The 27,655-nt window shown below is 42.8% G+C and overlaps 2 protein-coding genes across 7 annotated transcripts in view; both read left to right on the top strand.

Annotated features, from left to right (window-relative positions):
- Positions 1 to 27,655, top strand: part of LOC111644437 (FERM, ARHGEF and pleckstrin domain-containing protein 1-like) — a 50,418-nt gene that overhangs the window by 21,431 nt on the left and 1,332 nt on the right. For 3 of the 6 annotated variants that reach the window (XM_087170172.1, XM_087170173.1, XM_087170174.1), the window contains exons 3-27: positions 1,252 to 1,356; positions 2,959 to 3,001; positions 3,229 to 3,307; positions 5,910 to 6,007; positions 7,019 to 7,133; positions 8,504 to 8,651; positions 9,563 to 9,658; positions 9,790 to 9,956; positions 10,062 to 10,130; positions 10,330 to 10,405; positions 10,806 to 11,040; positions 18,429 to 18,637; positions 19,223 to 19,312; positions 21,484 to 21,617; positions 22,532 to 22,613; positions 22,703 to 22,764; positions 22,895 to 23,070; positions 23,173 to 23,303; positions 23,492 to 23,560; positions 23,687 to 23,776; positions 23,920 to 24,002; positions 24,545 to 24,657; positions 26,193 to 26,353; positions 27,253 to 27,360; positions 27,463 to 27,614. In XM_087170172.1, coding sequence (XP_087026298.1) covers positions 1,252 to 1,356; positions 2,959 to 3,001; positions 3,229 to 3,307; positions 5,910 to 6,007; positions 7,019 to 7,133; positions 8,504 to 8,651; positions 9,563 to 9,658; positions 9,790 to 9,956; positions 10,062 to 10,130; positions 10,330 to 10,405; positions 10,806 to 11,040; positions 18,429 to 18,637; positions 19,223 to 19,312; positions 21,484 to 21,617; positions 22,532 to 22,613; positions 22,703 to 22,764; positions 22,895 to 23,070; positions 23,173 to 23,303; positions 23,492 to 23,560; positions 23,687 to 23,776; positions 23,920 to 24,002; positions 24,545 to 24,657; positions 26,193 to 26,353; positions 27,253 to 27,360; positions 27,463 to 27,614 — 2,891 coding nt within the window. The remainder of the gene's footprint in view (positions 1 to 1,251; positions 1,357 to 2,958; positions 3,002 to 3,228; positions 3,308 to 5,909; positions 6,008 to 7,018; positions 7,134 to 8,503; positions 8,652 to 9,562; positions 9,659 to 9,789; positions 9,957 to 10,061; positions 10,131 to 10,329; positions 10,406 to 10,805; positions 11,041 to 18,428; positions 18,638 to 19,222; positions 19,313 to 21,483; positions 21,618 to 22,531; positions 22,614 to 22,702; positions 22,765 to 22,894; positions 23,071 to 23,172; positions 23,304 to 23,491; positions 23,561 to 23,686; positions 23,777 to 23,919; positions 24,003 to 24,544; positions 24,658 to 26,192; positions 26,354 to 27,252; positions 27,361 to 27,462; positions 27,615 to 27,655) is intronic. The other 3 variants (XM_087170176.1, XM_087170175.1, XM_023393314.2) reach the window with 3 other exon arrangements.
- On the top strand, positions 11,047 to 17,013 carry LOC147817606 (uncharacterized). Its single transcript, XM_087170177.1, has one exon. The coding sequence runs from the start codon at positions 11,268 to 11,270 to the stop codon at positions 12,324 to 12,326; it is 1,059 nt and encodes a 352-aa protein (XP_087026303.1). The 5' UTR covers positions 11,047 to 11,267; the 3' UTR covers positions 12,327 to 17,013.

The following is a 27,655-nucleotide window of genomic DNA, read 5'->3' as shown; positions in this document are numbered from 1 at the left end:
AGACCTTCACTACATGCGGGCGAGACTTTAAAACCAGATTCCTTTAACAATAAAAGGCCACATCTGAGTACTAGATAGGTTACTGTATGGTTAAATAAAATTAGAGGGAAAAAAATGTCTCTTCTTCTACCATGACATTTCCAAATCACAAATGTAGTTAAACACTGCTAATAGAGTTCAGTATTTAGCAGCAACAGCCTGGCACCAGACAAGTCTGTGAGAGACCAACATAGGTTTAATACCGAACATAGTCAAGATTCATAGATGTTGGATATGCTTAGCATTTTAGTAAAACTGTGCATAATCAGTAATATTGTAAATATTGTAATTAAATGCACAGAGGCGCATGAACATGCACGGCAACAGTCACAACATTAACAGCCCCCTCTCCTGATCTTAGGGTGTATACACAGTGTAAGGTTTGTCCACTGGGAAAGCATGGATTTATTTGATGTTAATTGCACAGGTCTCGCTCTCAGATCTGTGTTTTTGCCTGCATGTGCTTGTCAAATGTAGTAATGCACGTCTTCATGACTACATATTAACTTGACGAGAGCCTCATCAGGCTTGCTGAATGTATAATAGTACGGTGCATCTCTTCAGAAGCTCCGCAGGCTGACAGGGTGGTACCATTTAGCTTGAACCGCCTCGGGGGAAAATTGTTCTGTGCTAATTTTGGGTTTGCTTCCATGTCTGTGTCGGGTCAGGCCTCGCTTTTAGTCTTCATGCTTGTTGATGGAATCAAAGAAATCCCAGATTCGGGAGAGGAGATTGCTCGATGCTCTTAATGTCCCCGCTGCTGAATTGAGCCAGAGAAAACAATGGTGCGCATGCAAACATACCAGCACTGGGAATAGCTACATCATTAAACAGAGCACAGCTGATACTAGACACACACTTTTCCTGGGGCGTTGTGGTTGTTGGCTGAACACTCCCAGCTGAGCCTCAGCCTCCAGCTATTCATTAGACGCAAACCTGAGGCTGAGACCTCGCATCAGGGTCAAAGGTCAGCAGCTTGTTAAATGAGGGGAGGCTCATTAGGGATAATGGCATCAGGATTTTTTTTGGTGTACTTGCTTCCACTCACTTGATGTTTTCAAAGTTAAATCACTTCAGAATAACCGGAGAAAAAAGATTCGATTATCAGCACTCCCTCTGATGAGATGCTGTGTGACACTGTGGCGTCTGCAGTTTCCTCTTTTATTTTAATCTAAAATCGTTTTTTCTCCCCCTCTCTTCTTCATCTCCCAGCAACGCTCCCCTGGCAAAGTGCTGTTTGACCTGGTTTGTGTGCATCTCAATCTGACGGAGGGAGACTATTTTGGGCTGGAGTACCAGGACCACCGCAAGATGACGGTAAGACACACACACACATACACACACTCTGACATTTGTTACCGTAGATTATGTTGTTTGGCTTGTTGTTTTTGCAGATTGACAGTTGGCGGAAGTGATAATAATTTACACTAAAGTACAAATGCATTTGTATTTCTCAAAGTAGCTTCAGCTCAAAAGCCACATTTTCCCGCCTTACTGTCAAAATTCAAATAACAAACAGTAATTGCTTTGTTGCATTCGCCTGCTTGTCCAACCCGAAGGGAAACTTTAACAGAATATTTACTTGTTTGTTGTCTGGTTTAAAGCCACATGACTCACGCACATCTACATTTAGCGTTGGTGCATTCAGAGGATTTTCCTCTCTGTGGCTGGGAAGATCTCCTCCACTTTGCTAAGTGCTTGAAAGAAGGTTTCCCCCTCTCGTTCCCACAAGTTAACTTTAGCTTAAATCACATGTGTGCACACTGCACTCAGAGGTTGTTATTAGTCATGTGTAATGAAAGTGCTTTATGGAGAGAGCCTATCTCTTTCATCTCCATCTGTGTGGCTTTAAGATATCGCAGCTTTCGCCTGGACTCAGTTTTTCTACCTGTTTCATGAAGGAGCAGCTGGTTGTAATAACTTGCGCACTTGGTGTAAATGCCTTGGGGGTGTGTCTGCAGATTGCAGATGCTATTGTCTCTACGGCTGCTCTCCATCAGCGTGTGAAAAAGCTGCTAATAAAGGAAAACATAGCTGGAGGACAACAGTGCGTCTGTAGCTCGGCCGTTCACTCGCTGCGCGTCCTGGTGCCTCTCAGGCATAGGAGCAGGTTTGAAGTGGACCCGTGGAACAAGTGATGCGATATAACGACAACATTGTCAGCACACGTACACAGGAAGTTACACACACACACATATACATGAAGCTATACACCAGGTAGATATGGATCAGGGTTGATCATGCATCATGTTGATGTCAGCTAGTGTGTAAACCGTGATTCCAAAATATACTCCACAAACTGTCAGAAGAAAGAACAAAGAGCATTTGAGGCCTGATGGTTGCATGTGCTTAAGGAGCTCATATTGCATTTCCAAGTGTAACGGTGTGTTTTGGTAATTTTATCAAATATCCTGGTTGTTTTGTACTGATAGAGATATCAGTGTCAGGTGAGGAAAGCAGAGCGGAATTGGTCCGTTTTATTAATACTGTTTCATATTTGCTATTTATTACAAGGGTTTAAAAAATGGCTTTCAGTCTGTAAACTTTTAGTTAATTCATCCGAACTAATTCCAGCTGAACATGCAAATATGTGCAATTTCTCTACAACCGAGCATGCACTACAGCAAATGTGAAGAAATAGTTTTCAGTTGTAACCAGCTGCTGGATTGATATTATCTTGTGTTTAAGTGGGTATAATCAAGTCTTTCTAGGAAAGTTCCCTGGTTGGAAATTATTGGGAAATGATGGAGCTGTTGGAATGATTTGACTGGTTTATATTATTTAGATCCATGTTGTGGTTGTAGCAGTTCTCCTGATTTGCCAAATGGTGAACTACTGTTTTAAACCAGCCTTTATACAGAAAAATCACTGCACAATCGTCAGTCTTTGATACACTGTCCTGATCTCCGTCCTCCGCAGGTGTGGCTGGATCTGCTGAAGCCGACGCTGAAACAGATCAGACGTGAGTATCTCACAGATGCCGCCTCATCTTTCACCCTTCAAACGCATGCGCAGAAATGATCGAGAGTAAAACCGTGATCTTTTGTCCTTACTTTGGTCTGTACTGTGCAGTGAGAAAAGCCAGTCATGTGTAGGAAATTGCAGTCATTTGGTAAATGTTACACACAGATGGACTCTCTCTACCCGCCGCTTCCTTCTTAACCATATCCTGTTATTTCCCTCCTCTAGGGCCCAAAAACACCATCCTTCGCTTTGTGGTGAAGTTCTTCCCCCCTGACCACACACAGCTCATGGAGGAGCTGACTCGGTAGGTCGTCTCAACACTCAAACCACACCTTTCTGGAGAAGAGCTGCTTAAATTAAAAGATGTGTTGTTTTGCTCTCGGTTTTCCGTCCGGGCCAGATAGGTCTCAGTCCTTCACGAGGGTTTTGAATCACCATTTATGGTTCCCTGCTGTATCTGCACATACAGCAGAGAGGTCCTTGTTACAATATGTTTGCATTTTGTTTTGTATTTTCTCTTGTTCCCAGTCAGTCACTTGCCATTTGTTGCACATTTATACCCACATGCCACAACATCTAAGAAGCGTCTTTTATTTTTTTTTTCCTTTTCTGGATCCAAATGAGAAAGTTTTGACCGTCATCTGGGAACCAGGCTCATGAAAACATTTGTTGTTCCAAACCAGTTGAAAGGAGATGAATGCCATGACCACTTTTGGGAATCAAGCAGTTTTACTGTAAAAAGACTGAACTTTCTTACTCTGGTTGACATATTTTAATCCCAAACTCATCTCTGACAGCCAGAGAAGGGTTTTAGATGATATTATATAGACACTTAGTTCACCTTTCCACCTTTTGCCTCAGTTCTAAAGTGTAAATTCTCATTCTCATTCTCATTATTATTAGTTTAGTCTGATTTGGCTCATCAGCATTGCTTGTGTTTGTCAAAGCTAATTCGGGACTTCTACAGTAAAACACAATTCTCCGTCACACAACCAAAACATAAATAGGAGAAAGACTTGACCTTCTACATTTTCCCATGGTGCCGCGGTTTCCCTCCAGCTGCCCAGCTGGATTTACTTGAGACAAGAGCAAAGCAGGAAGTGTTCACTGTGCCCCTCATCTGTGACGGGATCTGTTGCGATGGAAGTTATAATCCTGAAGGTTTTCATGAAATCAAACCTCCACCTTGTTTTCACACACACACACGAGGGGTTCACAGGAAGTGATGCAGCATGTAATCCGGTGTGTCTGTGTGTAATTTAACCCCGTACTCTCACCCAACACTGGATCAGAGCTGCGTTAAAACAGTACTAGTACTAAACAGTACTAGATTTAGCATTTCGCTGCAACACTGTTGGACTCATGGGGTACGGATAAGAAAAAATACAATAATTGTATACAATAATGTAATGATGATTTTTGACTAAAACAATGCGAGTTTGTTTGGCTGCACTGTAAACAGATACAGCAGCTGCTCCTGCTGTGTTGTAGCTGCTCAGCCAGTGTTTACTGTGCTATCAAACCGCACCTGCCGTTGCCACCAGCAACCACGGATATCGCCAAATTGACCAGGACTGAAATCTGAAGTATTCTAAGTTTCATTTAACAACGGAATACCATCACCGGTTCACAGTGCTGTGGATGTTTTCCACTGACGTTGTTTGCTCAGCTGGCCAGTTTATTCCACTGATCTCATATTTTCTTGTAGGGTGCCAGCTGACTCCAGCATCAAACAGGAAGTGGGCAGCCTTTTTTTTTTTTTTTTTTTTTTTCTCTCCCTTTGTTCGTCTCTGACAGTGTTTTAGTGTTGTCAGTGTTTCCTTTGATGGGTAACGTGCACATATAGAACAGTCCGTTTTGTAAATATATCAGGCTGTCATTAGCTTTTAATTAAAGTGAGATACTGGCCAATGACTGTTGCCCCGATGTGATGGAGGTTGGGTGTAATGTAGTTAAAAAGGAGTGAGATTTTAAAGACAAATCATTGTATTTTCCTGCTTCTCATGTTGCTTATACATTAAAATAGCATTCTCCATAACAGTGTATGAACTGGTATTTTACACTAAATTGGCGTGGCTGTCGTAAATGGTAAAATCCCCCGCCCGTTCTTTCTCTGGAAGCTGAAATAAAACAATATAGAAACTCACCACAGCCTCATTAACTTTATTAGCGAGGTAATCATACAGTTATAAAAAGCTTGAATTGGATATCGCATAAAAAGCTGATGTGGGCCATTAATCCCACACTCATTCACACATGCTATTAATGCGAACCTCAGGCAGCCAGTCCGCTATTGCCCTTATACAGGAAGTAGAGGGTTGGTGAATCAGCCAAGCTCACAGATTGTATTCCTTTGTTATCACCGTAGAATAGAGAAATAAAACGCATCAGTACATATTTAGAGGATATATACAACATGTGTGTCCAATCAATCTTATTCTCTTTGGGCTGATAGAAGATTTTTAGAGTCAGCTGTCTTAATGCAGTCTGCACCACTCTCTATGTTATGGTGCAGTCTCTGCTGTTAGTTGAGTGAAATGCAGCATCATGACCTGGCAACACGCACATGGGCGTGTGTGTGACTCTGTTTATGAGGTCTGGATCGTGCTGTAAGGAGCAGACTGTCTAATGATTAACAGAAAAGAGCATTTTCTCAATTAGGGATTAGTTTGGAGTCGGTAGATGCAATGTATCAGCGGTATGTGTGTTTGAGTGTGGATGAACGCCAGGAGTCTGGTGGTAATGGAATTGCTTTTAACATTGTCAGCTGGTAAGTTTGTAGAACATGCATTAACCTCTTAACCTCTCCCTTTCTCTATTCCATTTTCTGCCTCCTTGCTCTCCTTCTTTCCGCCCTCTCACTCTCTCCGCCATGTATCTCTCTTGCTCTCTTTTTCTTCCTCCAGGTATCTGTTCGCGCTGCAGATTAAACGCGACCTTGCCTGTGGCCGTCTCATCTGCAACGACACCAGCGCCGCTCTCATGGTCTCCCACATCATTCAGTGTGAGTGCAACGCATACAGGCGCATACGTAAAAGTACTGTCAAGTACTGGCTCCTTCTGTAAATACCCTGTCATGTCTGAATAAACCCACCTACATATGAATAACAAAAAGCCATTGCCTCAACAGCTTCATGAAGCCGGCAGTGTTATGTTTTCCATATGGAAAAGAACTGTAGTTCTTCATTGTGGGACTGACCATAAATCAGCAATTACAGAATTATCATGTGCCATATTTCTTTTTGGGATATTAACGCAGCTCCTATGGTTTAAAATGAACTGAATAAAATACAAAGCTGTCTCCCTCACGTGTGCCAGCATGAGACTCTCTGTCTGTATTCCACAGTTTTATCATTTACATAAATCATCAGTTTCCTTATGTTTAAAACCAGTCACATTATGCATGATAGCTGAATGAAATGAACACAGTGTGGGAGCTCTTCCTCAGTGTGCAGCCTTCCTCGCATTTGTATTTCCACACCTGCCCGTTCAGCCGCCTGCGCCTGCACCTCAGTGACTGTTCTTATTCAGCACCATATCTGCAGGACTTATTGAATTTATGGATTCGATTCAGTCCCGCACACAGAGGCGAGCTGCAGCACAGCCTGCTAAAGGATATGACTCGGTTGCCGCGGTAACCATCAGTGCTGGTGTGCGTGCGTGCATGTGTGTGCACCTGCGGGTGGTACAGTATGAGGGGTTATTATTGCTGGTTATGAACAGATGGAGACACGCATCGGCACACTTCATCTGATCTACAGTAGAATAGAATAGAGATAGAGTATGTGTAGGATTCAAATGAACAGTGCAGATAGGAATAATAATTTCCTCCTTAAAACTCCTTGACCTCCTTTTCCTCAACAATCTGCATCTTTATTTAATCTCCTCTTCACCTTGTAGGTCACCCACTTTCCTATTTCTCTCTCCATTTTCGCTCCAAATAAATATCAAACTCTCACCTGTCTGCCGCCTCTCTTTCCTCTCCCTCTCCCTCTCCCTTCTGTCCCTCCATCAGCGGAGATAGGAGACTTCGATGAGACCCAGAGCTGGCAGCACCTCCTCCACAACAAATACCTGCCGGACCAGGACGCCATCAGAGACAAGATCACCGACTGCCACCGCAAGCACGTGTGAGTCACACATGTCCACAAAGCTGCTTGGATGTGCACAGATGCAAATGTTAATGAATATATTACATGCAAAATATTTTGTGTGTACAGTAATTAGCTGTTTTAGTTGATAAAATGTCAGAAAACAGTGAAAAACATATGAGAAGCCGTAATAATCGTCTCTATGAGGCTAACATGTACTTTCTAAACATAAGGAAAAACATATACTGCAGTGATTTTCACAGCGTCTGAGCATTAACACCAAGACTGAAATAATCTGACAGTTAGAGGAGCAGCACTGTTTACCTGGAAATAGCTGGTTAAGATTATCCCTGCTTGGAAAACAATGCTGAGCCGAGCTTTAATCTGTTTCTAGGTGGTGTTAACAATGAGGGTGTCAGGAGCCATTGTTTTTTTTGTGTTTTTTTTTTTTTTTTTACATAAACACACACACACATGTACTTTCACAGTACTGTAAGTCTGACCCACAGAGATATTTATCTGTTTATTGAAAGTGCACTCGCAAACACACACACGCCCATTACACAATTACACCCAGCCTCATACGTCTCTGTCCTGCAGAGATGTGTATCTCTTAAACCACAACTGCTCATGTGCACATACACACACTTTTAATCTCTCCCCCGCAGAGGTGACTATCTGCAAACATGCGATTTTGGCACTCCCTCTATGCCCCTGGGACCACACACACGCACACACGCACACACACACACACACAGACACACACACACACTTGCATCTACATGTATTTTCTCATTGACAGTATAGCTGTGCTTTCCTCGTCGCTGTTTGCACACCAATGACAAATGCATTTCCCTGTTTTCTGCAACTGTAAATTCCCTTAAAACCCTTCTTTAACCACAGCTGTAAACCAAACCTCCGATTTGTTGATTATTCGTCACGGTCGCAATCTGCACCCACCACACACCACTTCTTTTTCTGTGGGCTCCTGCCCTCCCCGCTGCCTCCGCTTCTCGCTCACCGACGCAGGAAGGAAGTGGCTAATTCAGCAGCTCATACAGGAAACAGGAAGCTATTTTCAGATTTTGCGAGGAAACAAACGTCTTCTGCGGTCGATTTCTTTCCTCCCCCGGCGGTCACCGCCATTTGATCCTGTGGTGTATTTTAAGACTGTTTGTTGTTTCTACATTCTCGATCAGTCTGGAAGAGAAACCTGGACTGGGTCATGTCTAACATCTGGTACATACAGCCCAAACAATAACACATGAACACTGTGTGAGGGATATTGATTGTCCACAATTAATCCACAAACTTAGATTTATTGCCTTGAAGAGTTTGATGAGCTAATGATTGATTAACATGTTGATTGATGGATAATTGCTGGACTTGTTGATCCCTCTCCTCCACAGCGGGCAGACTCCAGCAGAGTCAGACTACCAGCTGCTGGAAATCGCTCGGCGGCTGGAGATGTACGGCGTTCGCCTGCACCCGGCCAAGGACAGAGAGGGGACGAAGCTCAGCCTGTCCGTGGCTCACACTGGGGTGCTGGTTTTCCAGGTAAAACCCTGCTTATATATGGTTAAAAATAGGGGGGTTTAGTGTGTTATAGAACAGAGGAATAGGGATGAAAAGAGAAAACTAAACATATTGCTTCACTCAAAACATGCCTCTGAAGGCATGTGGTCAAACGATTTGAATGAAGAATGTTTTCGTGTGGAGTAAATGTTACAGATTTTAGTTTTATCATTCACTTACCACGGTTTAACAACATAGCTGAAATTCTGAAATATTTGTGATGAAATATAGGTTGTTGCAGAGACGAGCACCAGGCTGCAAATCTAGGTTTGACCAGACTGGTATGAGCTGTGAATTCCTGAAATAGTCTTTAAAAAAAAAAAAAGAAAAAAAAAAGACATATTATTTGGTAATGTCTTGCTTATCTCACATCATGCTGGAGGGTTTTCTTGAGTGAATACAGAAACATAAACTGAGACGAGGTTTGAGAAAGCTATTTAACTGCATGTTTCGAACATAAATGTAGAGCTTCAGTCGGCTTTTCACGGCCAAAGATCCGTCCTCTTTTGACCGCGCTGACCCCAATTACATTCAGTCTGCACCGTTTTCTGATTTTCCTCACGAGTTTTCAAAGAGTGCTGGGATCTTGGAAAATTTAGCTGATAATGACAACTTGGTTAATTGGTCCATGAGGTTTTGTGGTGAGCCTCCACCCAGCTCAGCAGTGCGGAAGAATGCACCGCACGGTAGTTTTTTATTTGGGGCGTGGAGAATATTTTATTGTGTGATTAGAAGTTGTCAAATTGAGTCAAGCTGAAACCGTGTGTTTTGAGGAAAATGAAATGAATTATTTTCCCATTTGAAGTCCACTCTCTTATCTTTTCCCTTGTGAGATAATGGATTTCTCATGAATATTAAACCAGCTTCTCTTAATGTCATCTCTTTTTATTTAGGGGTACACAAAGATTAACGCCTTCAACTGGTCCAAGATTCGCAAACTCAGCTTCAAACGCAAAAGGTTCCTAATCAAGCTGAGAGCAGACCCCGCTGTAAGTCTACATCACTTTCCCTTTCCTGCTTCCCCTTTTTTTTTCTGACTTCTGTTAATTTTCTCTGTACCATCCTTCCCTCTTCTTCTATCTTTCCATCCATGCTCATTCCTGCCTTTTGCGTCCTCCAGCAGAACGCCCACCACGACACGCTGGAGTTCGCCATGGCCAGCAGGGATTGTTGCAAGGTCTTCTGGAAGATCTGCGTAGAGTATCACGCCTTCTTCAGGCTCTTCGAGGAACCCAAGCCCAAACCCAAGCCCATCCTGTTCACCAGGGGGTCCTCGTTCCGGTTCAGGTCAGGAGAGGAGAGACAGGGAGGAGAGGGGAAACAACTGTACGTTTGAATTTGTCTTTAATTTATGTTTCATCATCTGCTTCTTCTCTCTACTTGTACCTGCAGTGGTCGAACTCAGAAGCAGATCATCGATTATGTGAAAGACTCGGAGCTCAAGAAAGTCCCATTTGAAAGGTGAAGCTCTCCCTCCTTTTGTCTGATTGCTGCTCCAGCAACAGAAGCAGGATTGCATGAGACGGACGCAACCTACCCAGCGTCCTTCACATCGCAGCAATTACTGTTGCAGCAGGGACACAAACCAGTAATCACATCTCTCTCTTTACTGATGAGCTGCACATGGTTTAACCTCTTCTGCGCGCTCTGCTCTTTTCAGGAAGCACAGCAAGATTCTGTCCAACAGCGGCATGTCCCCCCAGTCGTCTTCCTTCAGATCACAAGTGCCAAAAGAGGTAATACGCTTTTTTTTTTTAACAACAACCGGCACGGATCTTTATTCCCCCATAGTCTTGTTTATGGCATTCTACTCTTTTATTTTTCTTGGAAAGGTTGTGCACTTTTACAGGCTCTTTTCGTCTGTTTTCACTACATCTCTCTATCTCGCTGTTTAAATCTGGAGCTGCTCTGTGGCCAAAAATACAAAGCTGTTTTTGTCCAGGGTAGCTCCAGGGAGTCAGTGTGTGTAAATGTGTGCTCTCTCTTAAAACTGTTCCCGTAAATAACAAATTATTCAAAGTGAGTAATTCTGTTTTAAGAGCCCAGTTTAAAAAAAAAAAGAAAAAAAAAGGAGCATTTCTCCCTTTCTCCACTTTAACCCATCACTCCCTTTTTCTCCCCATTTCTCATTTGCAGAGTGCCATGTCTGTCGCGTTAGCGGACCAGCCTGACGCAGCCAGACTGGGCCTCCAAGCTGAGTCTAATGGTTCGGAGGAGCCGCCACTGGTCACGGCCTCCGCCAACGGTTTTCAAGATATACCTGCAGCGCCTGGCTCAGACCCGATTCAGTCCAGACAGAACCACCACGGCACCGGATCAGCGCTGCAGCCGCAGCTCCTCAACCCAGGTCCATCCTGCAGGGCAAACAAAGGCAGCAGCTCTTCTATTCCTTACATAGACTGCAGCGACATAGACAGTGAATGTGATGTGACAAAGCACGGCAGGGTTACCAGGGGCCACAGCAATGCAAATGACAGCAATGAGGATGAGCCTGCTGCATATAATAATAAGCATGAGAGTAGAATTCGCAATGGGGGGCAAGTTGGGAACCTGTTTGGGGCTGTTAATGGGTTTTACCACACCAATCACCAGGGGCTGATGCAGATGCAGCAGCAGCAGCAGCAGCATCATCAGCAGGGCATGCTGGGTAACAGAAACAATGCAGATCAGGCTCCAGTGTCTAATAAGTTTGGTCTGAGTCATGAGCTAACAGATGATGAAATCTTGTCAAATGGAGGTTCGTTTCATGGTCGTCTTCCCCTCCACAGCACGCTGTTGGACGAGATCTTTCAGGGTCGAGACAAGCGAGCTGTTGCGATAGGTCGACCGTTAGGAACTGGGACTCGGAGTCAGTGCTCCAGCCCGGTGATCAGCAGCTTCCACCACCGCACAAACTCACTCAGTCACGCCGAGACGACGAACGGTCACGCTCAGCCGCGCTCAGGCTCACGCTGGGATGACGGCGGACATTATTTCAGTAAACGTCCGGGAGCGGTCCCCGTGGACACTCCCACTGTCCCGCCGTCATCCCACCCACCGAACCACTACGGCAGCTACTCCCCGATCACCTCAAACCGCACACCGACACATGTGGCCAAACCTTATTGTAACAACAACATGAGGAACCGCTCTGATACTGATCCCTTCATTCTTAGCCAGCTGACCTCTACTCCCATCCACCACCACGACCCTCATCGCCCCGGGCTGCACGCCCAAGCCCCTTGCTCTGCCCCGATGGAGCGAAGGATGATCATAACTAACGGCAATCATGTGGGAAACCACGCGGTTCCAAGTCAGGCGCGGTCCAGTACGGTGCAGCGGTTGTTTGGCCGCCAGGGAAAACCCAACCTACACAACAATCTAAACCAGCCGGTCCAGATGATCGACGGGTCCACCAGCAGCGGCACTGACACCAGTGACACTGAGTCAGACACTGGGAGCAGTGCGTACAGTCAGCCGTTAATGTACGGCAACCCTGCCGCTGTCAGTTCCCTCAATTCAGTCAACTCGAATGGCGTGCACTCGTCCCCGCTGCCTCGTAACAAATTCTCCTACGGGAGTCTGCAGCTGGGGGACGGGGAAGATGGAGAGGGAGAGGAGGAGGGATGTTACCACTTTAATGAGGAAGATATAGGCGGTCGGGTTTTCAGCTGTTGAGAGGGATTTGTATAAGACATAGTTGAGCCTCAAATTAATCATTATTATGCGCAATAAATCTAATCCTGTTATGTAAGAATAGTAATATCTTAATTTAGTATATAACAGATAAACGACTTTGTAAAGCTGGTTTCATCCTCTTGGCGAGTTTTCAAAAATCTAACACTCAACTACCTTTTAGGAAGACTGAAAACCATCCCATTAATATTTGAATATTGAACCTTTTTACATTAGTTTAGCTGTGATACACCTTTTGAGCAAAGGCACTAACATATTTTTGGAATGAGGACATTTTTACATATCGTGAGCTTTTTAACTGTGAATAGAAACACCTACAGAACCTGACTTTTAGATGAAGCGATCGTCCTTTACTTCGCTTCTAAACCCCACAATTTTTGTATCGGATTTTGTATGCTAGCCCCTTCGCGAAACAGCTGACCTGAGTCCAACTTTACATGTAGTAAAAACTTCCGCTGGCACTTTGTCGAAAGGTGAATCAACTAAAAGCCTCGAGGCAATTTTGCCAGCTCTCTGTAAAAAGTTAAAGAATGAGCAAACCTTCTTATAATGTGCCATAACTTAAAAACTGTATAGGAGCATGTGCAGATGAATAATACAGATTTTTGTAGGGAAGTCGGGATATTGTCATAGAAATTGAAAGGTAAAGGTAAACCTTCACGTGTAGAGTTGTAGTTTTTGTGAGGAAGAGATTTCTACAATTCTTCCCTAATCATTTGATAGCATTGATATAATCCATGTGAGTCTATTTTATTTAGGAAGAAATTCTGCTGCTTGTAGCTCACTTTTGTCAATGAGAAAAAACTAAGTTTGTTGTCGAGATATAAAGATGTTGAAGCGAGGCATAAGTTGATTTGTAGGTGGCACTGATTTTAGCTTGATGGCTCGTTCTGAGAGCTGTCGAGTTGACCAGGATCTGCTGCCTTGCTGTATAATTAAACCCTGATAGGAATCTGTTTGTAGTTATAATGTTGTAGTTCCCTGATGTAGCATTTTCTCTAAGATCAAACTTTTCTAATTATTTGACTGTTGTCTTGTGCAATAGAAAGGCTTTAAGATAATAGCTGGAGTTTATTGAGGGATTTCAATGGGAAGTGATGGAGGTTTAAAGGGGAACACAGACGGTTTGTGAAGCAGTGTGGACTGTTTGGACTGTGTCCGACCACAAGGATAACATGAATTGATAGTCTCCTCTAATTGTACAGTACATTTGAATGTCCTTGGTAGAGAATGGGTTATACTTAGAATAATACACTTGACTTGTAGAAAAAATGTGTTTCATGTGTAAGCTATTGGGATCTGTTGGAGGACGAGCGCTGTAGCTAATGGTCAGTCTGCCTTCGAATTCGGTTTTGGCCGAGCTAAAGTCCTTTTCTTCAGAGCACTTTTTCATACTTTGAGTTTCTGTCTGTCTGTTGTGGGCAACTTGCACTGTAATTTGGATGTTTGTGGTAGAAATGTTTGTCGTAATTCTCTTTTACATTCACCATTAGTGGAAAACCAGGAATTTGAATAGATTTGTAAGTTGAAATGTTAGGGAAACAACATTTATATCTGTATTTTTGATAATAACTGAAGCTCTGTGTGTCTACATTTATACTTCAGATGCATTACCTCTGCTACTTCTGTGGGTCTTTATTTCTTTCTATCATTCTTTTTTCTTTCTTTTCACGGTTTTACGCATTCACACACACTTGATGATCAATAATCAGAACCAACAACTGTCGTCCTTAAACCTGTGACCATCCATAGCTCTCTGCTTTGCTTGGCTTGGCCCTTGGCATGCACTACTACCACACAACAACAACAGAAGGAAACTCACTGTTATCTTTCACTTTCTTTGGATGCTGTTTTTCTCTTCTGTTACAAGGCTGTTTATTGAAGGTGTGCTGGCCTCCCATCCCCATCACTGTCATTTGCTGGCTGTCTGCTCACTACGACACACTTTTTTTGTTTTCACTGCAAAAAACTGACTTGGGACAAACTTTGCTGAATTAAGTAAATAATCGCTGCACTTCTCTTGCACTGAACTTCGGTCCGGGGGCTAAATGTCTGTATTTCCTAAAAAAAAAAAAAAAAAAAAGTTGCCCAAAAGTCAATAGTGGTGAAATGACTCGCAGGATGTCGAGCAGTCAAAATGGGTGAATTGCCATGAAAGTGGGCACACATGTCCATGCCCCCCTCAGGATGAATTATACTAACTAACCTGGTGATGTGACATTTCAGCTAGCGCCCTCACCTGGTCAAAATCATTTCTTTGTCTTATGACCAAATGCCTGCAACTCTAATGACATTCCCTGCAGCTTTAAGCGCAGTGTGTCTTAAGTGCTAATTAACAAGCGTTAGCTTAACTACCGGGCTTAAGTATGCTTGTGAAAATGGTAAACATGATATCAGCATGTTAGCATGCTGATATTAGCATTAAGCTTGAAGAACAGCTGTCACTTTTTTTTCCTGACTTTGTGTTTGGGAAATACAGACATTCCTGTGAGTTAAGGTGGATTACTTATTCACTAATGACCCTTTTAGCAGTTTACTGTTTACAGTTAGCATACATACTTAAACACAGAGGTTCAAGCTATGAGGTGACTTAACTCCGACAAAATGTCATTAAGGTTTTATCACCTTTTAAATTCAAGCAACCTTCTTTTTCCTCAGAGCTACTGCTTCTTCCTGAAACAAATGTTCATGCTTTGTAAATGCACTGTTTTTAAGCATGTTTGGTTATTTTTGGATTGGGGGGGGGGTGGAGGAGGAAATGCTCCTCAACACTGTTTTCTCACCATTTTCTTTTCTTTATTCTGAATGCATGTTAACCAGGCGAGGCAAAAGTCTCTGCTTTTCTGTCATGCTGCTCTGCTTTTTCTCACTGTGTCACTCGGTGTTTCTGTCACGGGGCTCTAAATGGTTTCAAATGTTTGAGAGGCTGTAGGTGCAGTACGACAAAAAAAAAATGTTTAGGTTTGCGTTCTTTCGGACACAAACTCCTCTTCACTTCACGTGGGATGTTAGACTTTTCATGCCTTTCTCATTACTGCACCCTCATGATTAATTAACTGCACCCTGTCTTTCTTTCTTTTTTTAATATTTAGAAACCATTTGTGTTTTGCTCCAGGTTTCCTCACTGTGCACAAGTACAAAACAAGGGCTGACTCAACTCCAGTGCTCTTATAACAGAGGGCGGGAGGGCGAAGGTAGACAGACACAAGTAAAGTTAATTTTAATGCAAACGTAAGTGTAAAAAAAAAAAGATATAATTGAGAGACATGGCATTATTTTTGCAAGGTGTGAAAGTCCGAGTATTGTCAGAAGATGGACACACACACACACACACACATACATACTTGAATACTGGAGTTGAGTCCACCTTGGTTTCCTTTTCACTGCCTGTCACCAAATAGCACTTGCTGCAAGTCATTTCCATTGAGGCTTTTTTGTGATTTTAATGAAGTGTACATACAGTAACAGACTGATAAATTGTGATTTTTGTATTGTAATTTGTATGTTTTTGGGAGTTAATCAGAGCCAAATTTGCTAGATTTACTTTAAAAGTTAAAGTAAAATGATTGTAGTCTTTTCTGCGATATACACACTGTGGAGATGTGATCGTGTTTGGGTGATATTGAGCTGCTTGAAGCAATAGTTGGACATTTTGGGAAATGTGCATATTCGATTTCTTACCGGATGCGACGACTGATACCACTCTCATGTCTGTACAGTAATATTGAAGCTACAGTCAGAAGCCGGTTTGCTTCGCCTAGACAGGAAGTTGGTAAATGGCTCAGCTATGAACAAAATTTGAGCTCACTCGTTAGCATATTGCATCTAGTTCGTTTTATCTGCACATATTTTGTTACTTTTTCGATAGAGCTAGGCTAACTGTTTCCCCCCACTTCAAGTCTTTATGCTAAGCTAAGCTAACCGACTGTTGGTTGTAGCTTTATATTTACCCTACAGACACTAGAGTGGTATCAATCTTCTCATCTAACTCTCAACAAGAAACTCAACACACTTCTTTCCCAAAATGTCAAACTGTTGTCTTTAAATTAGATTAAGATTGGAAACCCGTTGGCATTTTAGCATCACATCTGTGCTTCTCTTTCTGTTTACATTAACACACTTTTTACTGGACTGACTTGACTTCTTTTGAAGGGATAAACTGGCTTTGTGGCCATTCCTCTAATTTTGTGATCGGTGGCAGTTTTAACTTGCATGTCGCATAGTATTTACTTGATTTCACATGATGCATGCCAAAGCTGTAGCGCGCAGCGTTTGTGGAGTGACAGGCTTTGTATCTCTGCATCTCTAAAGCTTAAAATCATAATAACTGCTTGACATACGGAGGTCAAATTGCTGCTTAAGAGCTGCCTCAAAGTCTTTATATTCCTTTACAAAAGCAAGGCACTGAGATGATCCATTTTTCTCTTAACTTACACTCATTATATGGCCTAAAGACTCACTGGTTTTCTGTCACTCTTGTAACACCTGTGTTCCTGCACACCTGTCCTTTTTGATTTTCATCTCAAAGCACCTACTGTTTCTTTTTGGGTTTTTTTTCCTCTGACTTCTCTGATGTTTTTTTCTTTACCCTTCATTTCTCTTTTTAACACTGTAACTGATTGTGAGCACTAGTGTCAATAAAAAAACGACCTTGTATGTTCGAAGAAAAGGGACTCCAGAATTTTCTGTAGAGGGAACCAGTGTCCAGCTCTACCCCTTCCTACTCCCCTCATACACCCACCCACATACCCTCCACCTGCTTGAATTGCCAACCCTTCCTTGTGTCTTGTGTTGTGGTAGCTAGACTGTAGAGCAGTGTTTTTTTTGTTTTGTGTGGTGTTCAGTGTGCACACATGATTCAACTCGTTCCTGTCTGTGTTTCGTGTTTTCTAGCTTCTGTTAGCTCGTTGTTTCACCTGTGTTTTTTGTCGTAGTGGTTTTTTTTTTAGTTGTTTTCTGTTTGGTGGTAAGTTCTTTTATAGCACCCGTCACAGATCTGCACTCAGTGGTTGCCATGGTTTTACCCATGTTCCAGTTTGGTGTATAACAGTGGACTCTTTGGAAACTTTGCACCTGGGCAAGTATACAGTAACAACTCAGTACCATGTAGTAAACCTCTGTAGAGACTCTAGCTCTAGTGAAAAGTAGCTTTAACCTTTTTATTCTTCTGTGCAGATGATAATAATTTGCAGAATTTGATTTCAACGACAGTCAGACCAGACTCCTGTTAAAAAAACAGATGATTTTAGCCAAACTATCTCATAGCTATAGAGCATCATATCTACAGTGCATTGTAAGGGAAATGGAAAGACTTGTGTTGTATTCATAGATTGTCATAATGCAATCCCAACAATTGATCAATTAGTCGATTATTAGTGAGTGACTAATAATGAGAGTAAGTGTTAGTTGACAGCTTTGTAATATGCATGACTGCATGTTTGATTTGCCTTTACAATGCACAGATATGGCCTTTATTAAAAGTCTTGTAGATAAGCTTGTATAATCCATAGCTCCTTGCTAACCGTGTACTTAACATTTATTGTTATTTTTTTCCATCTTTCGCTCCTTTTTTACTCTGATTTTCATCATATTAAAGATGAGGATCTAAATAGTTTATCAGAGTAGATGTAGCCTTGCTCAGAGTCGAGGGATTGTAGCATTTTTGTCAAGTGGCGACCTGCTGGAACACAACAGCTGTTCATTTTCAGTCCTGACTCATAGATTGATTGTGCAGGATTGTCCAACCATGAAATTCACTGCCATACTGGGTGGCTACATTTAGAGGAACATGTTCATATTTTTAGCCTCTAAATGCTGAAAATACTCAAAATAACAGCAGGGTAAATCAAGTAACCTTTTCCTGAGGAAAGAAGGAAAATGTCGCTTTAAGAATTAAATGATAAGAAAGTGGCAGTGAGTTTCATGAAAGTAGTTTAACAGCTTTCATATTGTACATAAAGAATCTGCAATAACACCATCCCTTATCCTCCCCTGCCATCTTCTCTCTTATCTCACTCTGCGCTCTATTCCTGTCCCTATCTCCCTCCCCTTTCCATTTTCCTATTTTTTCCTTTCCTCCCCCAGGAAGTCCCGCTTCAGACGACTCTCCGCTGGGAAGTCCTCATGTGGTTGTTAACGGCAACGGCTCAGTAAATGGACAGGGGATGGGCAGCACAGGTGTCCTGGGTCCAGGTCAGAGTCCTGAGGGACGGCAGCTGTCGCCACTCACCAGCCCGCTGCTCACCGAAGCCGGATACGTCCGCAATGATGAGGAGGAGGAGGCGAGGAGGAAGGTGGGCATTTAGAAAGGGGGGGGGGTGGTGGAGAATTTCATATTCAAAGTGTGATTCATTGGAGCTTCCTGCAGTGGCTTGTTCGACTACATTTACATCTACCTACACTGAATCGATAGCCAATAGCGTGCCTTCTAAGGTGATGTGTCAGAGCCGCTTCCTGTTAATCACGAACACCTCGCACGATTAAGAGAACCCATCATGCAGTGTGTCCAATGATAGAAAGGCTTTAGAAGATATGCTATAATACAATTCAATAGATGCTGCTATTTGCAATGTTATCCATAGAAATCTTAAATGAGTTAAAGATGGATATTGTAACTTTTCAAAGGGATATACAATTACTGATATCCTCTAAGATATTTGTATGTTAATCAAAAACATATTTAATTGTTTAACCGTTTATCCAAAGAAAAACTGATGAATTTCCATAAAAGTTCATTGTAAATTTCAATTTTAAATAAATGATACATGGATGGATAAACAGATTAAAGCTGTTTTCAATAGAAAACAAGAGGAGTGTATAAATGCTTGGATTTGATGGATGGACAGTTGGATCGATCTCATCTTTCGCTTTGTGTCCAGAAGTTTCCCACAGACAAGGCCTACTTCATAGCCAAGGAGCTGTTGACCACAGAGCGGACCTACCTCAAAGACCTGCAGGTCATCACAGAGGTGAGGATTTTTGTAAACATCTCTGCAGCTTCTGTAGTTCCGATAAGGACAGGAGAAGCTGCTCTGGCTGAGAGACAGAGAGAGAGAGAGATACACGTAATGCCATCTGTGTTAAGACCAGGAGCTTGTCTGGCCAAGTGTAAACACATTCCCCTAAAGTGCACAGCCCTGCACAGCACGCACACAGACAGCGAGCCAAGTTTGGTCTCTTTTAAAGCCTTACTTCTGGAATAGCGAGTCAAAGCTGGTTATTTCAGAAGAAAGTGAAGAAAAGTTGAGCTTTTTTAAAAGTTCATATGTTGGGACAGTGAGTCAGGAATTGGTTTGTGCAATGCAAGAGCAGTTTTTACAGCCTCAATAATGGGACAGTGAGCTGAGTTTGGTTTTGTTTGAAAGCCAGAATATATCAGGACAAGGAGCTGAAGTCTGTCTTTATTTTTTTTTTTTTATTGTAAACCAAAATCACAAGCTGACGGTCTTTTCTGTCATGTGACATTAATATTGCATTGTGTTATTAGACCCGTTTGAACGCACAGTGCCAGTATTTTTATTCCCACCCTGAAAACTGGCTTTTATGTGCGTGTAGTTTGGACCACGACTCAAGACCAAGGCTCAACATCTGAAGATTTATGAGCATTTTTCAGGACGGATGACAGATGGAAATACAGCTCCGAAGCGCGCATATTAAAGTTCCTTGTGTTTTTTCAAATGACATTCAGCCTTTTGTTTTTCACCAGAAAGCAACACATCTGGTAAAACTCACCTCCTTTTAAGCTGGAGAACTTTTTGTTTCCTGTTTGTTCTTCAACACTAACTTGACTTTTCGCTCCCAGCTCTTTAGTTTACAAGTAAAAACCTCTAAGATCAACACACTCTGCGTTCACAAAACACAATGTCTGGATCCTGAATCCTGGGATGAAAGTGCAGCTGAATGTGGGTGAGATTTTGTCTTTGCCCTTTATGGGACTCCACTCTCCTAACAAATGAGTAAAGACCACCAGAGGGGAAAACACAGGCACCTGCCTGCTGAACACCCCATACACCTTAATATTATGAAGCTGACCATAACGTCTGACCTCAGTGTGGAGGGGAAAATAATATCATATTCCTCCTCTCCTGTGTATTTTTCTCCCTCTCAGCTCTTTTTCCTTCTCAACAGTAGTTTCCACCCTCTTTGATGTGGGAGGGAGGCGTGTGCTGGCGCTTTTTTAAAACCTCTTAAATATTTCTTTGGCTGGCACCGCTGAGGCCTGTACTCCCACACCCTTCCCTCCCTCCCTCCCCCTCTTTTCTCCCTCTCCACTCTGTCACCCTTCCTCTCTCCCAGCGAGTCCCGCTGTGAAACAGCTGGACGACCTCCTGTCGACACTAGCTGTCATGATCGTGTGGGATTTGCTCTGAAGGGCAATATAACACCTTTGTGTTAGGGGTTGTAGTGTACTTGCTCGGGGCCACGAGGATCACGGTGTGTGTGTTTGTGTGTGTGTGTATGTGAGTGTGTGAGCTAGCTGATGGATTTCCTTGGTGCAAACAAATGTCTTTGTGCTCTCAAGTCAAATCACTCTTTCTGACCCACCAACCTTCACCTCAGGGGTCTGTTGTGATCATAGCAGCAGTCTGTGTGTCTGTGTGTGTGTGTTTGTGTGTGCGTGTGTGGTTCCCTTTTTAAACTACATTCACTTCATTCTTGTCCCAAAAATGATTTCTTAAACGCAGAAGAGTGTGTGTTGTTTAAAAGCATAATTAATTTGACTATACACCGGCCTGAACTAGTGATGCAACCAGCAGTTACTTTCATTATAGACTATTCTGACAATTATTTTCTCAATTAATTGAATAATCATTTGGTCTCTAAATATCAGAAAAGGGTGCAAATGCCCATCACAGTTTCCTAAAGCTCCAAAACCCCAAAATGTATAATTAATTATCTCATGTATTATCTCATGAGACAAAGAAAAGCAAACTCCAAAATTAAAAAGCTGTGTAGTGAAGCAGTTATGAAGATGAGATAAATCTTGACTTCAGGCACATCATATAAAATTCAGGCACATCATATAACTAACTATCTTTATTTCTACCTGTGTGTGTGTGTGTGTGTGTGTGTGTGTGTGTGTGTGTGTGTGTGTCCGTGTGTCCGTGTGTCCGTGTGTCCGTGTGTCCGTCCATCACAGTCCTTCCAGAGTTTTGTGGGGAAAGACGAGGCGTTTCCCGACTCTGTGCAGGACTTGATCTCCGCCAACTACGATCCGGTTCACAAGTTCCACCAGGGATTCCTCAAGGAGGTGGAGCAGCGTCTGGCACAGTGGTCAGTGTCTGTTTACTCCCATTCAGAAAACTGATAAGTCTGTTACAATCATCACAGACATTTTCACCTGTGGAATGGTACACAGCGCAGGTGTGTTTGAATACACTTCCATAAAGGCCTTTTTTTTTTTTTTTTTTTTTTACAAAGGAAAAAACAGGAAAATAATTTCAAAAATAAAACAGTTCAATATGTCTCATTTCAAATGGAAAATATTACAGATATCTTACAAATGTTGGGGGAGGAAAGCAAAAATGAGAGGCATTTTAAAACCAGATTAGTGTTGAGCAATTTGGTATTGTGCTTAAGCAAATGCAGGCTGAGACAAAAACAAAGAAAGTCGCTCCACTGTTGCATTTCTGTATCAGCTGCATTGTTTTCCATCAGCTGTTCTAATCTGAAGCCTCACGTTTCACAATAACATGAAACCAAACTTCGGGGTTAAACCAAGAAAAAATGAAGGGAAAGAAAACAAAAAGAATGAATTCAACATTTTGTGTTTTTTTTTTCTTGTTGTTTTATTTATTTACTGTTAAGTCACATATCACCGTCACCATGTGCCACTTAAAGTCAGACCTGGGAAACGATGTGACACGGAAAGACTTGCACTCACCTCGAGGCTGATGTGACATCATTGCATGGGAACTAATGTGCACACGCAAACTGCATCTTTTCCACCAATGGGAATCTTGTGTATGTAATGACAGACAGAGAGGACACACACACACACACACATATAAACACAAACCATCCCTTTAGAGAGGGCCCAAGTACTTGCTGGTAAAATTGAATGGCATAATGGAAGATTTTTCCAGTCATGTGTGAGGAAACTTGACTGTGCTGTGACATCTAGTGGTAAATAAATGTTACTGCACATGAATAAATCTCAATTATTCTCTCTTGTGTGTCTCTTGCAGGGAGGGTCGCTCCAATGCCCACATCAAAGGAGACTACCAACGAATGGGTGATGTTTTACTGAAGAACATTCAGGGCTTGAGGGTAACTATGTCTCCCTTGTGTTGTTTTTATTTTTATGTCCCCTCGTTGTGTGTGAAACTGTATCTTCTGTCTCTCTTTTGCATCTGCAGCAGTTGACAATTCATCTTCAGAAACATTCAGAGTGCCTGGTTGAACTGGAACGGGTCTGTAGGTAGGTTGATGCAGAATATGAAACCGGTGGAAATGCTAACATTATCAGTATTAGACCTTTGCTTTAAATGTTCCATTTAAGGAAATTGTTAAATTCCTGAAACACGAAAAGCTCCGCCTCTGTTTCTCAGGTCCAGTCGAAAGGTGGAGACTCTGTGTCGAGACTTTGAGCAGCAGAGGGTTTGCTACCTGCCCTTCAACATCTTCCTCCTGCGACCTCTCCATCGCCTGCTGCACTACAAGCTCATCCTGGAGCGGCTCTGCAAGCACTACCCGCCCACCCACGATGACTTCAGGGACAGTAGAGGTACGAGGGAAGGGTGTGTTTGAGTGTATGTGTGGGTGAGGGAAGTGCCTTTTTTTCCCCCCTTCGCAAACTCTTTTCATCTTCCTCCCACCGCCTCTTCAGCGGCCCTGGCGGATATCTCGGAGATGGTGCTGCAGCTTCAAGGCACCATGATGAAGATGGAGAACTTCCAGAAGCTTCTGGAGCTGAAGAAAGATCTGACTGGCATCGACAACCTCGCTATCCGCGGGAGGGTTAGACTCTTTCTCGTTTTCATTGTTTTTAAATGATTAGTTTCCACGTTTGGTGAAAAAATCTCTTGTGCCAATTTCTAACTCCCTGGGGAAAAAAAGGCAAATTTATGTGCGTTGGCTTTCCCCACTGTTGCTCTAATATCGTTAATGAAATTATTTTTCATTTTATGTTTGTGTTCAACTTGCAGGAGTTCATCAGGCTTGGCTGCCTCAGCAAGCTCTCGGGGAAAGGCCTTCAGCAGAGAATGTTCTTCCTGGTACGAGCTTACAGCTGCTTTTCTGAGTATATCTAATATCGGTGATGGCAAAGAATATAACCCACACTTTTTTCTGGCCTTGCTTTCCTTCCTTCCTTCCTTCCCTTCCTTTGTCTTCCCCCTCAGTTCAGTGATTCCTTGGTGTACACCAGTCGAGGGATGACCCCGTCCAACCAGTTTAAAGTTCATGGCCAGCTTCCCCTCTATGGCATGACGGTACGGTGGTTTTTCTTCTGTTGTTGTTAGAAGTGGTTATGGATTTTGTTTACGTGGATGTACTGTTAATCTTACAACCAGATTTTGGATTTTTGTGTCCCCAAGTGGGATGTGTTTTGACAATGCTGTGTGTGTTTGTGCAGATCAGAGAAAGTGAGGAGGAGTGGGGAGTCCCTCATTCCTTCACCTTGTTCGGACAGCGCCAGTCTGTGGTGGTGGCAGCCAGGTATCCATAAACACACACACATAAGCACATATATACAGCGTGACTAAATCACAATCGACATGTTTTGTTATGTAATAATGCCAATGAAAAAAATACCACAAAAAGAAAGTGTAATGTTTAAAAACATCATAAGGGATTAAAGATAAGAAAATGGGTGGAAACAAAGAAACCAAATAAAGCAAATTTCTCACAACAAATACTTAAATCATTCATTATGAATAAACACAATATGCCTCTAAGAATAACAGTTTTAAAGATTAATGGAGGTCAGACTCATTAAAAATGGATCTCCTCACCACAGGACCTCTGCCACAGTTTGTTTGTCCTCTAATTAATGTGACCTAGTTTCCATTCAGTGGCTCATTCACTGATGAAAAAGTTTTAATATAGAGATAATGTTGACTTTATTATGACTTGTTTTTCTCGGTTACCGTCCTTCTCTCAGTTCATGTGCTTAATTTGAAAACAAAACAAAAAAAAAAAAGATTTTACTAAAAGTTCTCTTTCTCGCTTTCTCTGTCTCCTTCTCTGTCTGTGTCCAGCTGTGCGTCAGAGATGGAGCGGTGGGTGGAGGACATCAGGATGGCGATTGACCTGGCAGAACAGAGCAGCAGCCCGAGCGCCGACCTGCTTCCCGCCGGCGTCTCTGACAACAGTAAGTCTGCCCTCAGTGTGTGTGTGGGTGGGTTTAAAAAAAAACAGAAAACATTCAGATCTTTCCAGTATTTTCAACCATCAAACACAAACTGTTATCTGCTCCACTAAACTGCAAACTATTTCTTGCCCAAACATCAATTCATCATCATCATCGCAGGACTGTCTGCAACCCTGTGAGAACCAAAAAAGTCCCAGCTGGTTGAGTCATCGACATAATCCTTACTGGAAATGTTTTCACGTGTGATTTGTCACCGGCGATAGAAAGCTTTGAGGATGAAGCTTATATTTCCTCCCACCACTAAGGTCTTTCTTTAAGGGGAATGGACCAACCTTTACCTATAGACACACCTAACCAATTCCCACAATTCTCCTCTTCTTCTTTCCCTTTAACAGACAGCATCTTTCAGCACCTCGTGAATAATCTCACCAAAATGTTCCAGGTGGTCTTTCATCATACTTTTAATGTCACCTGATATATGTAGGTCCATCGCCCAGCTGCCGCCCCGTATTCCTCATCATCTTTTTCCTCATTCTTTATCTTAAATGCCTGTCATGCCGTTCAATGAGGCCTCCGCCTGGTGACCTTTGGTTTGACGTCTCTATTGTCCCTCTGCTAAATCACCCGCTATGAACATTTTTAAATCGAACCAGTTGAAGAGTGTCGGCTTACAAGTGACAACAAAAGGGTAATTTTTCACCTTTGATCGCTCGGCCCAGCTCTTTGTTCTGTGGCTTCTTCATCTGTGAAATATCTCAACAGGTGTTCCTGTGTATTTGGATTTAATCACATCTAAATGATATTTTTACACACATCCTTAAACTACTGTGAGCTAAATCGTATCATTTTATGCTTCTGCCCGGTGGATTTGTGAGGCTAAAAGGTGAAACAAAGTAGTGGCAATGCTCCATTATAGCTAGAGTACATCTAATAAAAGTCAGATTGTTGTCACAGATCTCTATCAGAGTCTTAAAAATGGGTCGATGTCTATGAATAGTGCAGTATAACCAAAAAAAAAAAAAAAGAAAAGAAAAAAAAAGCCAAAGCCTGAAACGCAAACCAGGCCTCGTTTGCTGCAAAGAAGACTGGAAATGTTCACCTCCAGCTGGAGACAGTTAAAACACAGAACATTAGCCAGTCATGTGTAACAAAACAATCCTCAAGATGTTGCAGAGCTTGTTCTTCAGCCTTAAGTTCCAAAGAAATCCGTCAGTCAACAACCAGTTCTTCATCTGGAACAGTTGTGTCTGTAATAGTTTGTCAGCTGTCTTTAACGCAGTACTTTACATCAGCACTTTGGCATTAAGTTCCTGAATATTTATCCCTATATTTAGAGCACAGAAATTTAAATGAACATGTCTATGATCTTTCATGTAACATATTTATATGTAAATGTCCAATTAAAGTTCAAAAGATGAGCAGGAACAACAGGAACCCGTAAAGTGTTTATATTACAACATAATTTTCAATCCCACCCGCGGAGCGCACAGTTCCTTCTGCTAACCGGCGTGTCTGACCTGCCCGTTGTTCCGCAGAGCTGCTGGAGGACAGCGGAGCGGAGCAGGAGTCGGAGGAGGAGCTCTGCGGCTCGCGCTCGTCTCTGGAGCGCCAGGGTCAACGTGGCAACACCACCGTGCACGTCTGCTGGCATCGCAACACCAGCGTGTCCATGGTGGACTTCAGTGTTGCTGTGGAGGTACCGGTCTCCGTGCGCTTTGTGTCTCTTAATCGTCCTCTCTCTCCACACGTCACACTCCTGTTTTCCCTCTCTAGCCGTGGAGTCCAGTCGTCCGTTGTTGTCCAGTGTGTGTTGTCTGCCCTGGTCTTCTTCTCCACAGACAAAGGACCATTTACCCATTGTCCTTTGTCTTACTTTTCTTCGCATGTCTGTGTCTTCTACCCCTCCATCTTTATCCATCTCTTCCACCCTGTGTCTTCCTCTCCCTTCCGTCTATTTTCAACCCCCACCATCCATCCACTCTGGCTTTGCTAGAGGACAGTAGTCCAGCCAGTGAGTTGAAGAGGCCCCTCGGCAGACGTCAGGGGCCAGTGTCCCCATCTGTGGTTTGCTGGTACAAGACACACAGCCTGTCCTTTAGTGACGCCCGCTGGAGTAGAGAGGTACTGCAGCAGCCACATCTGCTCAGAATGAAACGCTCCCTGTCAGCAAATTCACCAGAAATTTCCCTAGTAATGGAACATAGAAGTCGCCCCAATTTCACTGGGCTAAAGCTTTGATAACTAAAGGACTGGATTGTTGAATCTCCACTGTTCCCCTCCTGCCAAACGAAATGAAAAGAAGTGAATACAGCCCCTGCAGCAAACAGACATTTAAAAAGAAATCACTGTTATATGCACTGTCACTTTTATTTTCTGAAAATGAAAGATGAAGGGGAAAAAAACATAATTGTGGCATGTGCAGCAGTTTGGGCACCCTGCTAAGTCACTCCTGAATAACTCCAAATGAATTAGAGCTGTTATCTTTTTACCTCTGCTTTAACACTATTATAAACTCAGTGACATTGTGTTACTTTATTGAGCCATGTGCGTCTCTTATTACATTGGTTTCCCTCCTCTGCTCTTCTGCGTTTCCAGAACCAGCTGTCAGGTAACCTGCTGAGGAAGTTTAAGAACAGTAACGGCTGGCAGAAACTCTGGGTGGTCTTCACCAACTTCAGCCTCTTCTTCTACAAATCGCATCAGGTAAGATACACAGGAATGTATTGAACATGACAGGGGAATTATGTAGTGGCAGGACTGCTTCACGGAAAAGCTTTTGCTGCCTTCTGTTTGTCCGCCCTGCAGGATGACTACCCTCTGGCGAGCCTTCCTCTGCTGGGCTACTCCGTCACCGTCCCAGCCGAGTCGGAGAACATCCACAAAGATTACGTTTTCAAGCTCCACTTTAAATCCCACGTCTACTACTTCAGATCAGAGAGCGAGTACACCTTTGAAAGGTGCGGTATTTTGGGTTTTCACTGACGGGGGAGAAGTTTCT

The sequence above is a fragment of the Seriola lalandi genome, unplaced genomic scaffold (genome assembly GCF_002814215.2).
Source record: "Seriola lalandi dorsalis isolate HSWRI2012SDOR001 ecotype SW California unplaced genomic scaffold, Sedor1 jcf7180002054933, whole genome shotgun sequence".
Taxonomy (NCBI): domain Eukaryota; kingdom Metazoa; phylum Chordata; class Actinopteri; order Carangiformes; family Carangidae; genus Seriola; species Seriola lalandi.
Note: the sequence above shows the minus strand (reverse complement) of the source record. Positions and strands in the feature narration are given on the sequence as shown.

Excerpts from the sequence above, each read along its gene's own strand:
- LOC147817606 (XM_087170177.1), top strand. The coding sequence starts at position 11,268 with ATGCAGATGCAGCAGCAGCAGCAGCAGCATCATCAGCAGGGCATGCTG.